This window comes from Anabrus simplex, chromosome 1 (genome assembly GCF_040414725.1).
Source record: "Anabrus simplex isolate iqAnaSimp1 chromosome 1, ASM4041472v1, whole genome shotgun sequence".
In the NCBI taxonomy this organism is placed as follows: domain Eukaryota; kingdom Metazoa; phylum Arthropoda; class Insecta; order Orthoptera; family Tettigoniidae; genus Anabrus; species Anabrus simplex.
Genome location: NC_090265.1, coordinates 779,462,258 through 779,476,511, shown reverse-complemented (window position 1 = coordinate 779,476,511; position 14,254 = coordinate 779,462,258). Strand labels below are relative to the sequence as shown.

At 38.5% G+C, this 14,254-nt stretch overlaps 1 protein-coding gene across 2 annotated transcripts in view; it reads left to right on the top strand.

Moving 5' to 3' along the window:
- Positions 1-14,254, top strand: part of LOC136873280 (alpha-tocopherol transfer protein-like) — a 145,188-nt gene that overhangs the window by 97,605 nt on the left and 33,329 nt on the right. For both annotated transcript variants that reach the window (XM_067146692.2, XM_067146694.2), the window contains one exon: positions 11,623-11,728. In XM_067146692.2, coding sequence (XP_067002793.2) covers positions 11,623-11,728 — 106 coding nt within the window. The remainder of the gene's footprint in view (positions 1-11,622; positions 11,729-14,254) is intronic.

Sequence of the window (14,254 nt, the reverse complement as noted above, 5' to 3'; positions counted from 1 at the left end):
GAAAGCTAGAGTAAGCACGTGCTGTTGTGATGACGTCATTGTGCATGTTTAGACCTGATCGTTTTTCTTAAGAGTAAGTCGGAGTAAAGCAATGCAATAAGTACAACATTTTTGAATGCGATCAAATATTTATTTACAAATCTACTACAACAGTGTTCGTTTTTTGCTGCTGACAAGGTTGGTGTGCTTCTTAACAACGTATGCTTCTGAAATGCCTCCTGCAACATTCAAATTAAACAAAGCATTTAGAAATATATTATACTAAGTATGTTATGCTTTACAGAGAAGATCATATACTTCTTACCTTGCTGTTATTCCTTTTCGGAATCATCATCATCATCATGAAGTACTAGAGAAAGTTCATTCATACACTGTGTACAGTGTTCAATCCTCGGATTTGGTCCATCCCAATCATCATCACCATTTTCTCCTCGATGCTTGTAATGTCGTTCACAAGTTCTGCATAAAGCTACTTCGATTGACATCTTACTGTGTAGAGGAAGGATGTCCCAAAAATTATGTACGTAAGAGGCAGCGTACGTATATAAAAATCCTGGTGGTAAGTATTGAATAAGATGTTTCGGCATCGACGATCTACGTTTATAGAACATCTTAATAGCCTCACTCACTCGTGAAACATAAATAAGATGTTGCGTATGAGCATGCAAACAGCATGCACATTTACAGTTTTGTTCCATAGCGTACGATGTCGAAGCACACACTAATGAAAATGAAAAAGATCTATTCTTATTTATAGTCTCGTAACAATATTCGTTAGCGGATGGTAAGTAACATCACTCATATGAATAATAAGACAATAGGCTGCTGTGTTAGCAGGAATGTTTTCAGATGTTTCAAATTCTAAACGAATATCAACTGGAGATTCTTTTATAGATTCTTCATGATAAGAGCAGTCTATAACTACAATCGGTGCTTTATTTTTAAATTCTTGAGGTGTAAATAGCGGACGATCTTCTTTCTGATAATACGATGATTGAAATTTACAAAACATGTCATAGAGCATCCCAAACTTATTTTTCTCAAAGTTAATGTCGATGTTTTCGTAGGGATACGTAATTCCATTGAGATATAGTCTAACGTGTCTTAATTTGCAGTGATCAAACAGTGAGCTATCTTTTTCGTGATTGAATTTACGATTAGTTTGAAATCCAAAAATAATGTACAAGGGCTTCTCAGTAAAACGTGATGTTTTAACAGCCCAGCTATGCTTGTTTGTAGGTGGTAACACAGGATATTCATGCAGCTCCCAACTTCTAAAACGTATAGGTAATGGTGTATCATTTTCTACAATCTTGAGCAATCGAAGTTTTTCACGATCAGATAAGGTTACATGTGGGATCCGCCACAGTATACGATGCAGTGTTATTTTCGATTCTACAGGTGTTTCTACTGCTTTAAGAGAATTGTAATCACTTCGATCACGGATTAGAATAAGCTCTTGTTTTGCGTTGATTATAATACGTGTAAAGTCTTCTGCGAATCCAAAAATATGTTTCAGTGATAACATACCCGTAAAAGTTCCATCCTCATTAATCATCCAGTTGTTAGTAGCTTTTGGACACCATCCAGCCATCCGCAAAAGATTACTTTCTTCATCACAGAAAGAAGGGTAGAGTTTCATTGCACTTGTAATACCAACATTCTTCGTTCGATCTATTTCAACATTATTTACTTCATATCGCGCTTCAGAAAAGAGAAAAGCTAGAGCATGGTTGTTTAGTTGTGAAGTGCTTGGTCCACTTCCATCAGACTTTTCTAATCGTCCTTCAATATAGAGGTAGCTTTCGTGTGGTAAGGTGTAAACATCTTGTTGATTAATGATAAAATGAATTTCATCATTGTTATTTAATCCAAACGTAAAAGGTTGATAGGAATGAAGCTCACTTCGTACTACACCTTCACGACTTTCTACTGTATTCGTAATGTCTAGCATTTCTTCCATTCTGTTGTAGTAGTGTATATCCTAAATCTTGGAGTATCTGCTTATGGGTATCTGTTAACTCGATGAGTCTCTGCACACATGTAGTATGTCTTCGGAATGTACACCGTGTTTTATAGATGGTTTTCATACTGGTTTAAGATGTAGTTTGTAAGCTACGTACGCGTGCTGATCTAAATGAATAAGCTGATTATGTTTATTTACAAGTCTAAGAGTAATGTTGCTAATGTGTTTTACAGACACAGGATGATAAAGAACTACTGCTGGTTTCTCACAAATAGTATATCCACGTTCCTCTGTAACGATAAAGTCGTGCAGGACGTGCGAAGGTTGTAGATTACTATTCAAGTCTGTAATAATATTACAAGTAATGTTCACATTATAATCATCGAAGAGTTTTATAGGTTGATCAGACTCGTAACGTACGTTCGGTAGGAGCTCCCTCGATGAAAATCCAAGCAGTGGTCCAATCGAATCAGGTTGTGATTTGAAGTCAATCTTAAATGATGATTCAATAACACATTTATGCGTAATGTTGCTTATAGTGATTGAGAACTTGTAATTATGATTACTAAAACTATCTTCCCCAAACTGATCAATTAACGTACTTTCAATATAGTCGTGAATATCATCTACTGTATAACTACCTGAGGGTAGTGTTAGCACATACTCATCGTAATAGAACTTGTTTAAACCATCACGCACATTATAGATTTTATTGTAGCTTTCAAACGATACTAGTCCAAGACTATGCGGCTGATAACCAAGTTCGATTGGTGGATTAAAATAGATGGTTGTTTCAGGTCCTTCTCCACGTACAGCAAACGTTCTTTCACTGTTCGTCATCACGTAGACACTAATACACTTTCTCTACTGTCTGGGTTTGATATAAGAACATAAGACATAATCGTCCGCACATGCGTGTATTAAAGTTTTGCACACGGTTTTTATTGTAAACAATGTCTGCACTGCTTCCGAAATAACGTATGAGCTCAAAAGGAGGAGGTAAATCTCCATAGCTATCAAAATACCATACTTTAGATTTACGTTTTACATAAGCAACGTAATGAGTTCCAGGTCCACGACTGTCGTCCAAGTTAATTACGGCACTTTCACGTTCACGTGGACGTGCTGGTAGTTGATCGCGCATATACACTCCTCGAAAATAATGAATTCCTAGTTGTTTAGCAAACGTAAAAACTTCATCATGCGTTAGAGCTCGATATGGCAGTGCATTCAGTAGACGTTTTTTGGAGAAATGTAGATACCAAGCCCTTTCTTGTATGGCGCTAGCTTCATGTTCACACCTTTGCCTCGTAACGCAATTGCCTCCATCGTCTTGTTATGACGTTCACTCTCTTTCAACTGTTGTTTCGCTTCTTCTACAGCTTTGACAGTTCTCGCTACAGCACTAGCACCACCTAGCAATGACCCTAAAGCTGCTAAGCCAGCAAACAGCGCAGGAAGAAATCCACCTCGTTTTGGTACAGGAATAATTCGCGCACGTTTACTAAATATTGCTCTGCACTTTGGAGAAATTCTCGCTCTTGCTGCGCGTAACGCCTTAGTAATAGCTACACGAGGATTGTATTCCCCTCGAATAGCTTTTTGCGCAGCCTTTATAACATCTTTCCATCCAACAGTTTTTACTTTCTTCTTCTTCTTCATGTCGTTTGGATATCGTTGTTTCACCATGCTGGACACGACTTTACTAGTCAAGAGCAAATCATAAACTAACCGTTACCTCTTGTTTCGTTTAATATATATATTACTATTACGTACTTTATGATTCAGTTATCATGAAGATTATAAAGCAGCAAGACACGCTACCTGTTACCGACATTGTACCACATCTCTTACCTAGTTCTAGTACAACTACAAGAAAACGTCATGGAACGTTGTTTCCTTTTACTGTTCGATGTATTATATCAGGTCCGTCGGGATGCGGTAAAACAAATCTTTTACTCACACTTATTACTTCTGTAAATGGTGTACGCTTCGAGAATATTTACGTTTTCGCAAAGTCACTCTATCAGCCGCTATATACTATTCTACAAACTGTAATGCACGATCTAGTTAAAGATGGAATAAGATATTTTAAATTTAATTCACATGAGCAAGTACCATCACCAGACGATGTGCTTCCTAATTCTCTAATGATCTTCGATGATGTCGCAACAGAACAGCAAAACGTTATTCGTGCATTCTTTAGTATGGGTCGACATAAATATGTTGATTGCATCTATTTGTGCCAAACCTATTCTCGTGTGCCCAAGCAGTTGATACGCGACAACGCAAATGTTATTGTGCTTTTTCGGCAAGATGAGCGCAACATGCGACATGTGTATAACGATCATGTTAACACTGATATGACATTCGATGACTTTAAACGTATGTGTGCTAAATGTTGGTCATTACACCGTTACAGCTTTTTAGTTATTGATAAAGAAAGTGATGTACAGCATGGACGATATCGCATGGGTTTCGATCATTTTATATGCATTAACACAGAATTACAGTAACTACTTGATTAAAAACCACCATCATGTTAACATCTAGCAAGGAGATCACAAAACATATCATCCAAGCTCGAAACAATATTCGACGGAAATTTAAAGAGCTTAAACGTATTCAAGCAGACACGGATTTATTTTTAAAAACACAGCTAAGTACACCACTCAAAGAAATTTTTAATTCTACTTCATTACCGCAGCCTACTTCAAGTTTTGCTTCTATGCAAACATCATATCATAAAGAGAAGCATGAAGAAGAAAAGCATGAAGAAGATACGGAAGAGAAGAAGCAGGATGTAGAACAAGAAGAGGAAGATAAGGAAGAAGAAGAAGAAGAACTTAATGATGCATCACCATCTAAGCGTGTTGAGTTTTTAACTACAGATGTTATTGCAGAAACACCTACTACATCGACGCAAAATCTACCATCTTTGTCTGAGGTTATGATTACACCAGAGTATCGCAATCAGTTTAGAACTTTTATTCAAGATACCTATGGATCTCTCTTTGCACCTTATATAGAAAAACTTTTTACAGGACAAACTGACACTACCTATGGTATTCGCTACGAAGATGACTGTTTCCGGATAGGAAATTCAAATGTTAAGATTAATAGCAACAAACTCATTGTAAAAGGTGTTACCTATAAACCTACGAAAGGACTCTTAGAACTTCTTTTCTCACGAATACCTGACAAGGATATAATTTTACAAGATGATCTTAAAAAGTATAAAGCAATACTTTTTGCTACAGATGCAACACGACGTAATTACAAGAGAACAGAAGCTGTAAATGCGAATAAGAGTTACAAGTATCGTGAGTTTATTTCTAAGCTGTTTCCGACTGCACGTAGTCTAGACGTTATCTACAAGCCTTTGTTGCCGTATGTGGATGTAAGATACTGGAATGACCCAAACTTACTCGTTGAACGATTACAACTTTTAAGAGCATCGCAAGAGGCTGGTCACACGGGTCACGGATCAGAAATTCTAGAAATAGAAAGAGAACTACGTTATGCCGGTATTATTTTGTAATGGCTCGTCAAGAGAAGATCTCACCTGTAAAGGTAAACATCGCACATGAGTTACATAAACCAGCACGTCGCACCTACTGTCGCAGACGCGTTATTACACGAGGAAAAGATGATCTCTGGCAAGCAGACTTAGTAGAAATGATTCCATATGCTTCTAGTAATAAGGGCTATAAGTATCTACTTACTGTTATCGATGTGTACTCAAAGTTTGCTTTTGCACAACCCGTGCGTTCTAAAACAGCAGCTCAAGTTAAAGAAGCATTTAAACATATTGTTGAAGAATCGAAACGCTGCCCAAGGCTTCTTCAAACTGATCAAGGTAAAGAGTTTTACAACAAGGATTTTTCTTCTTACCTCAAGTTACTTGGCATTCAACACTACTCTACGTTCAGTAATCTCAAGGCAAGTGTTGTAGAACGCTTTAATCGTACACTCAAAACAATGATGTGGCGAGAATTTACAGCGCAAGGTTCATATCGTTGGATTGATCTGCTACCTAGACTTTTATCTACCTACAACTATACACCTCATCGCACTATCGGAACAAAGCCACGTCTTGTTACAAAGAATACACCTCGTCTAGATGCTATTCATCTTGTAATCAAAACAGCTGATCCACGTCGTCATCGCTTTAAAGAAGGTGATTTCGTTCGCATCAGCAAACACAAGTCTATCTTTGCAAAAGGATACACACCTAACTGGAGCACTGAAATTTTTCAAATCAGAAGTGTTAAGCTTACTAATCCAGTTACGTATTTACTTCGCGATCTCAGAGGACAGCCTATTGAAGGAGGATTCTACATCGAAGAACTGCAGAAAACAAAATATCCTGATCACTATTTAGTTGAACGTGTTATTCGACGTCGTGGTAATAAACTGTATGTTAAATGGCTTGGTTTTAATAACAGCTTTAATTCATGGATTAATAAAGAGGATATACTTTAAATCTTATGTGTGTTTTCTTTTAATCCTCTACGTTTCCTTTCTTCTAAGTCACTAGGATATGCTGTAGGATTAAACAACACCTGTAATATGTTTTGACAATTCATATTTATTTTAGACTATATACATACATTTTTATCCTTTGTTTATTTTACGGTCTTTGTCACTCAGTTTTTCGTTTTATTGCACCAACAACGACAAGTGCTGCTATATTCTTCTGAGCAGCTAAAGCACTAGGTAATAACACACACACACACACACACACACAGCATAACTTTACGAAGCAGATTTTAACAGCTACACTCTATGCAGGCAGCATGTAACTACGTATCAGGCGAATGTGTTCTAGGGCCGCAGGGGAGATGAAGCACGAAGAAAAGAAGATCAATCACTCTATTGATGAGCCCACGCCCAACATGCTTCCTCATCTTTCTCCCAGCACGTTTCTTCACCTTTTCCTTGTTTACTCTCTCCACAGCCATGATAAGTGTTTATAAGCGAAGACAACTCGTTAGTTTTAGGTCCGTGATACAGTTTAATTAGTTGACATGTACGGCACTGTCTCACAGAAGGTCTTCTAGCTAAACTCACGTGTTCATGATGTAAACTACACGTTTGAAGCTCTGACAAAACAGGATCTTGAGTCCACTCACGGGGCACCTTTTCCCAAATCTTCTTTACAGCATTCGCAGCTACATTAACCAAAAATGCCTTTGGTAATGCATTTAACTCTTCTTCAGTAAAAGTGTTTAGTTTCTTCTTGCATGCATAAAACTTTACGATCGCCTTTTCAACTGCGTTACACTTAGTATCTGTTAGAAATGACATGATGTCTTTACTCTACAAATGTTTCTTTTACACTAAGGTTATTTCGACACTGCACTTTACATATGTTGTTCACTTTCCGGCATGCACTGCGACACAACCAATCAAAGAGCATACCTACATGTTGTAAAGACTGTTTACTTGTTTCTCTGCTATGCTCTTTCGGAAGAGTTTTAAATGATGGGCACCCCAATTCATGCATGTCGATAACTTCACATGATGATGGTAGAAAATCACGCAACCATTCTTTCTTTTCACAACCCTTTAAAAGAACAAGATCTGCTCTTGACAAATGTGCATTCATCATTAAAGGTAGAAAACGATAAGGTATTCCTTTTTCTTCCCACTTCAAACCTAAATTGTTTTCAATCCACTGAGTCTGCTTTTTATCTTCATCTGTTTGCAAACAGTAAGGGAACGGTGGACTAAATACTAAACTAACAAGTTTTGGAGCCCACAACACACTGCAATCTAACACAGCCACCTCTTTAAACACAAATTTGTTTCCATTTACTTTAAAGCCTTGCACATCAACTATTAATGTTTTTGTCATGTTTGCACTCTACACTCTATCACTGTTTCTCGAAGACTAAACCTTTTAGTCAACGAACGGGTTTAAACATGCACAATGACGTCATCACAACAGCACGTGCTTACTCTAGCTTGCCTGATGGGTGATTAAACTTGTTCGAATTAGCCGCTACCACATAGAGTGCAGCAGCGAGGTAAACGATGTAAGATGGCGGTAGCTAAAGATGGCAGCACTGTTCTCTCTGTTGATTAAAGATGGCTGCTTGTCAAAAAAGATTTTTTCAAATTATCCGCCACCACATAGAGTGCAGCACTGAGGTTTGCGATGCAAGATGGCAGGTGACAGCTCGTCAAAGGTAAGTAGCTAAAGAGGGCAGCACTAAGGTTAGCAATGCAAGATGGTGGATGACAGCTGTGACGTAAAATATTACTCGCAAGATAGCACCACGATGCTCTTTTCATTAAAGATGGCAGCTAGAATTTTTCAAATTAACCGCCTCAAAGGTAAGTAGCTAAAGAGGGCAGCACTGTTCTCTCTGGATTAAAGATGGCTGCTGAATTTTTCAAATTAACCGCCTCAAAGGTAAGTAGCTAAAGAGGGCAGCACTGTTCTCTCTGGATTAAAGATGGCTGCTGAATTTTTTCAAATTATCCGCCACCACAAAGAGGGCAGCACGGTGCTCTTTTGATTAAAGATGGTGGATGACAGCTGAAGAGCGAGTAGAATTTGTTTCCAAATAAGAGCACGTAGAATTTGCCGCCACCACATAGAGTGCAGCACTGTTCTCCCTAGATTAAAGATGGCGGATGACAGAAAAGCGCATAGGTTTGTAAAGCACGTAGAATTTGCCGCCACCACATAGAGTGCAGCACTGTTCTCTCTGGATTAAAGATGGCGGATGACAGCTGTCAGAAAAGCACATGGGTTTGTAAAGCACGTGGAATTTGCCGCCACCACATAGAGTGCAGCACTGTTCTCTCTGGATTAAAGATGGCGGATGACAGCTAACGAAATTGCCCGCAGCACAGTGCTCTATTGATTAAAGATGGCGGATGACAGCTGTCAAAAAAGCACGTGGCTTTGTTTCCCAACAAGAGCTTATAGAATTTTTCAAATTGCCGCCACCACATTTCAAAGGTATCTAGCTAAAGAGTACAGCACTGTGCTCTGTTGATTAAAGATGGTGGATGGTAGCTGTCAAAAAAGCACGTGAGTTTGTTTCCAAACAAGAGCACGTGGAATTCGCCGCCACCACATAGAGGGCAGCACGGTGCTCAAAGATGGCTGCTGTCACGTGGAATTGTCTGCTACCACAGGTATCTAGCTAAAGAGGGCAGCACTGAGGTTTGCGATGCAATATGGCTGCTGTCAAAAAGCATTTTTCAAATTATCCGCCACCACATTTCAAAGGTAAGTAGCTAAAGAGGGCAGCACTGTGCTCTATGGATTAAAGATGGCGGATGACGGCTGTCAAAAAACACGTGGCTTTGTTTACCTCGCGCTAGTTAGGTTAAGTTGGTAGCACTAAGGTTTAGACCCGTCAAGATGGCAGCACTGCCGATGACAGGTGACGAAAGAGGGCAGCACGGTGCTCAAAGATGGCGGATGGCAGCTGTCAAAAAGCATGTGGCTGTCAAAAAGCACGTGGCTTTGTTTACCTCTCGCTAGTTAGGTTAAGTTGGTACCACTAAGGTTTAGGCCCGTCAAGATGGCAGTACTGAGATTAGCGATGCGTTGTTGTCTGTCAAAAAGCACGTGGCTTTGTTTACAAATCTGTCAAAAAGCACGTGGCTGTCAAAAAACACGTGGCTTTGTTTACCTCTCGCTAGTTAGGTTAAGTTGGTACCACTAAGGTTTATTCCCGTCAAGATGGCAGTACTGAGGTTTGCGATGCGTTGTTGTCTGTCAAAAAGCACGTGGCTTTGTTTACAAATCTGTCAAAAAGCACGTGGCTGTCAAAAAACACGTGGCTTTGTTTACCTCTCGCTAGTTAGGTTAAGTTGGTACCACTAAGGTTTATTCCCGTCAAGATGGCAGTACTGAGGTTTGCGATGCGTTGTTGTCTGTCAAAAAGCACGTGGCTTTGTTTACAAATCTGTCAAAAAGCACGTGGCTGTCAAAAAACACGTGGGTTTGTTTACCTCATGCTAGTTAGGTTAAGTTGGCACTAGTGAGGTTTAGGCCCGTCAAGATGGCAGTACTGAGGTTAGCGATGCGTTGTTGTCGATGACAGCTGTCAAAAAGCACGTGGCTTTGTTTACAAATTCAAATCTCGCGCCAAAATTCAAATTTCCCGCCAAAATTCAAATTTCCCGCGGGAGGAGGAGGCCTCTCCCGAGAGCCGGAGGAGGAGGAGGCCGCAGAACCATCCAATTATACTACTAGCCTCTGATTCATCATCAGAAATAAACCTAACCTGTTCATTATCCACAACTGGTTCACCTATCTCACCAAGTATTCTGTGTATGCTCACGTCAAGTGCAGCTGCAGTGTTTCTAGTATGCTTACCAAAGCTTGACATTTTCATTACCCTTGCCTTCTTTGGAGGGATTGCTTTCTTGTACCGTGTGTTGTAACAAGATGTATCAGGAACAGGTGGTGGTGTTGGTAGTGGAGCTGGTGTGCCACTTGTACTGGACTGGCTGGTATTAGACTCTGGAGTACTACTGGTAGAACACATGGTATCATCCAACAGGTTTTCATGATTGTCATCATCATCATCATCATCATCTTCATCTTCTTCTTCTTCGAAATCAGTGGCATTGACTGGTAGTGAATAGAGAAGAGCTAGAGTTTCCTAACCAGACAGCTTATTTCTAGCCATTGCCTGAAATAACAACATAGGCCTATTGAAATTTCACTAAGACCTCTTATATCACAAAATCTTAACAATACCTGGTGAAAATCACAAAAAATATCAGCATTAGAAAGCTTTAATAATTTAACAAAAATATTTCGGACACCTATGTGGGCTATGGGAAGCATATTCCCAAATACAATGTGGAAGGAATTTATATCTCAGATCTCTTCAATTGGTAAAAGAAAGTAAATAATCTCAGAACAAATGAAAAAAATGCACAATAAACCAAGAAAATTCATGTAAATAGTATATAGACTTATAAAATGTTGATTTCTTACCGTATTTTCACTTCATAAATCTTGTTCACAACAGGCGTTGCGTTGGCACAATATCGCTCTTCAGATGTTTTCCAAAGAGGCTAAAGATTCTAAGGGGATTAGAATAGTTCCACAGATATTCCCAAGAGTGCATCACACATCAGTGCATGGGAAATAAACTCCCAGCGCCCAGAAATGGCAAAAAAACCGAGGTGGAAAAATAATTCCCACCGCCTTTTAAAGGGTTTAAGCAATTTAAACAACATTATAATTATGTATACATGTTAAAGTGATTTAATGGAATTGATGCTTAAATGTAATCAGATGAAAATAGATGTCACTCTTATTTTTAAGATATATGACCACATTATTTCATTTGTAGTAAATTAAGCTTAAGAGGGTTACGTTATATCATTATATTTCCTATTTTTGAAACATTACAAATAATCTTTTCTTTTTACATAAATGTCTTTCATAACTAAGATTTATTGTCTGATTTTTCTTACATAAGGGACCACGAGTAGAAAAAATGTTTCAATAATTCTACCAAACTTTTAACATGACCAAATACATTTTTTTGCGCAACCACACAAAGGTAAACACTACCATTGGTCAGCTTATACATAGCTAGGGAAAGACAACAATAACAACTAATAAACTGTTTGTGTAATTTTGGTTTGTTATCTTCTCTCTTGAACAGGTGCACATCCATTCTGGAGGACTTGGAGATATATTCGAACACATTCCACAGAGCATGTTCCCTGAGGATTATGGAGGAAACGAACCACCTACGGAAGTTATTCACGGTCAGTATTATGTCCACAGTTTGTGTTGTTTTGTAACAGTCCTTGACGTAGAGAGCGATAGGAAAATAACACACAGTAGTATCAACACAGTGGGAAATCATCATTGGAAGAAAGAACAATATTTTTCATTTACACCTGTGGTGTCGCGGGTGCGAACTTGGGCCTGTTCTACGACCAGATGCCCTTCCTGACACAATACTGTGCGGATGGATGTAATCACTATTGCGTGTTTTTGTGGTGGTAAGCAGTGTGGTGTGTTGTCTGAATATAAACAGGAGAGTGTTGAGAACAACACAGACAACTAGTCCCCGACCCAGCAGAATTAATAAGACGCGACTGAAACCCCCTGACCCAGCCGGGAGTCGAACCTGGGACCCTCTGAACATGACCAAATACATTTTTTTGCGCAACCACACAAAGGTAAACACTACCGTTGGTCAGCTTATACATAACTAGGGAAAGACAACAATAACAACTAATAAACTGTTTGTGTAATTTTGGTTTGTTATCTTCTCTCTTGAACAGGTGCACATCCATTCTGGAGGCCTCAATACTGACCATTCAGCTAAGAAGTCGGACAAGCAAGAACAATAGGGAAGGATACTTAAAAATAATGTATACCTAGAGGTCCATCTATTGAATACAATATCAAGACTTAAAAATAGTCATGTTAAAAACTAGAAAATGTTTCAACACCTATTCCCGTCATCTTCAGATAGTTAAGGAGGAACATCTTGGTAATCATGAAATAAAACACTGACACATTAAAGGTTTTTTAAAACACCATGCTTTATACATTAAAAGAGTTTACTAAAACACAGGTTTGGCAAATCCGTCCGTCCGTTCTACTGGACGAATTTGTTTCTTTTTTTATTTTATTCTCTCCGGAATTACCTCCCGGCAAATCATGAGACATTGATAATTCTCTAAATTCAGCCAACTTTCAGTAATTATAAAATCAAACCAGTAAATGATCACTCCAATAATAGCAGACGAAGGCTTACTCTAACCTGCAATACATTCCGAACTTCACAGGTTGCTAAGCAACTAACACTTCCATTAATATTCTGATATCTGTGATTTTCATCACGAGGCCGACGAGAAAGACAGGCCGTGGCCCGTTAAAGTCACGTGACAAGACTAGTCCCAGTAATGGTAGAGTGTAGTAGATGTGTTCTTGCGGTGTTATTGCTAGTTTATTGTGATTATGGAAGGAAATAGCCTAATATAGATTTGGTGTTTATGTGAACATTTTGGTGTTGTGCCACAGTTCCTTACATTTATAGTGTTGTGTGCGGAAGTGTAAATAAGTATTTATTTACAAAAATGTGTATATAACCTCAACGTTCTTCACTTCATTCAGCAATGTTGGGCTACAGTACATGAGTCGGATAAATTACAACTCCAGTGCTGAGGATTTAGAGGTAATATATTCATATCCTATTTCATTACATGTGCATTATTTTTCTTGTACATTAATCAATTTCATTAGGAACATTTGATTTCTGTGAGTGTGTATATCTTTACTGCAGTAAGACTTTTAGTTTTTGTCATCCAAGGCTAGTAAGAAACACTATGTTTCATTTAATTTCTAATTGAAAAGGGTGGTTTCATGATAACTTTCAGGAAGGGAGCATTATTTAAGAATTAAATATGATGCTGAAACCAGATTGTAAATAGCTTACCATAGGCCTACCTTTGATCCTGGATTCTATAAGATATTCCTTACAGGATTTTATTGTAAATATAGGCTTAAGTGTACATTAACCAGTTTCTTTTTTTGTTATTTTGTTTAACGTCGCACCGACGCAGATATGTCTTATGGCGACGATGGGATAGGAAAGGTCTAGGAAGTGGACGGAAGCGTCCGTGGTCTTAATTAAGGTACAGCCCCGGCATTTGCCTGGTGTGAAAATGGGAAACCACGGAAAACCATCTTCAGGGCTGCCGACAGTGGGGCTCGAACCCACTATCTCCCGATTACTGGATACTGGCCGCACTTAAGCGACTGCAGCTATCGAGCTCGGTACCAGTTTCATTAGCTACATGTGATTTATCTGAGACTTCATATCTTTACTGCAGTAAGATTTTTAGTTTTTGTCATCCAAGGCTAGGAAGAGACACTATGTTTTATTTAATTTCTAATTGAATAGGGTGGTTCCAAGATAACTTCCAGGAAGGTAGCAACATTTAAGTATTAGATATGATGCTGAAGCCAGCTATGGAGTGGAACAAATGTAAGACTTGTAAATAGCTTACAATAGGCCTACCTTTCATTCTGGATTCAATAAGACATTTCTTACATGAATGTTATTGTAAATATAGGCTTAATTGTACATTAGTCAGTTTAATTGGCAACATTTGATTTATCTCTTGTCATCCAGGACTAGTAAGAGACACTATGTTTCATTTAATTTCTAATTGAATAGGGTGGTTTTAAGATAACTTTCAGAAAGGGAGCATTGTTTAAGAATTAAATATGATGCTGAAACCAGATTGTAAATAGCTTACAATAGGCCTAACTTT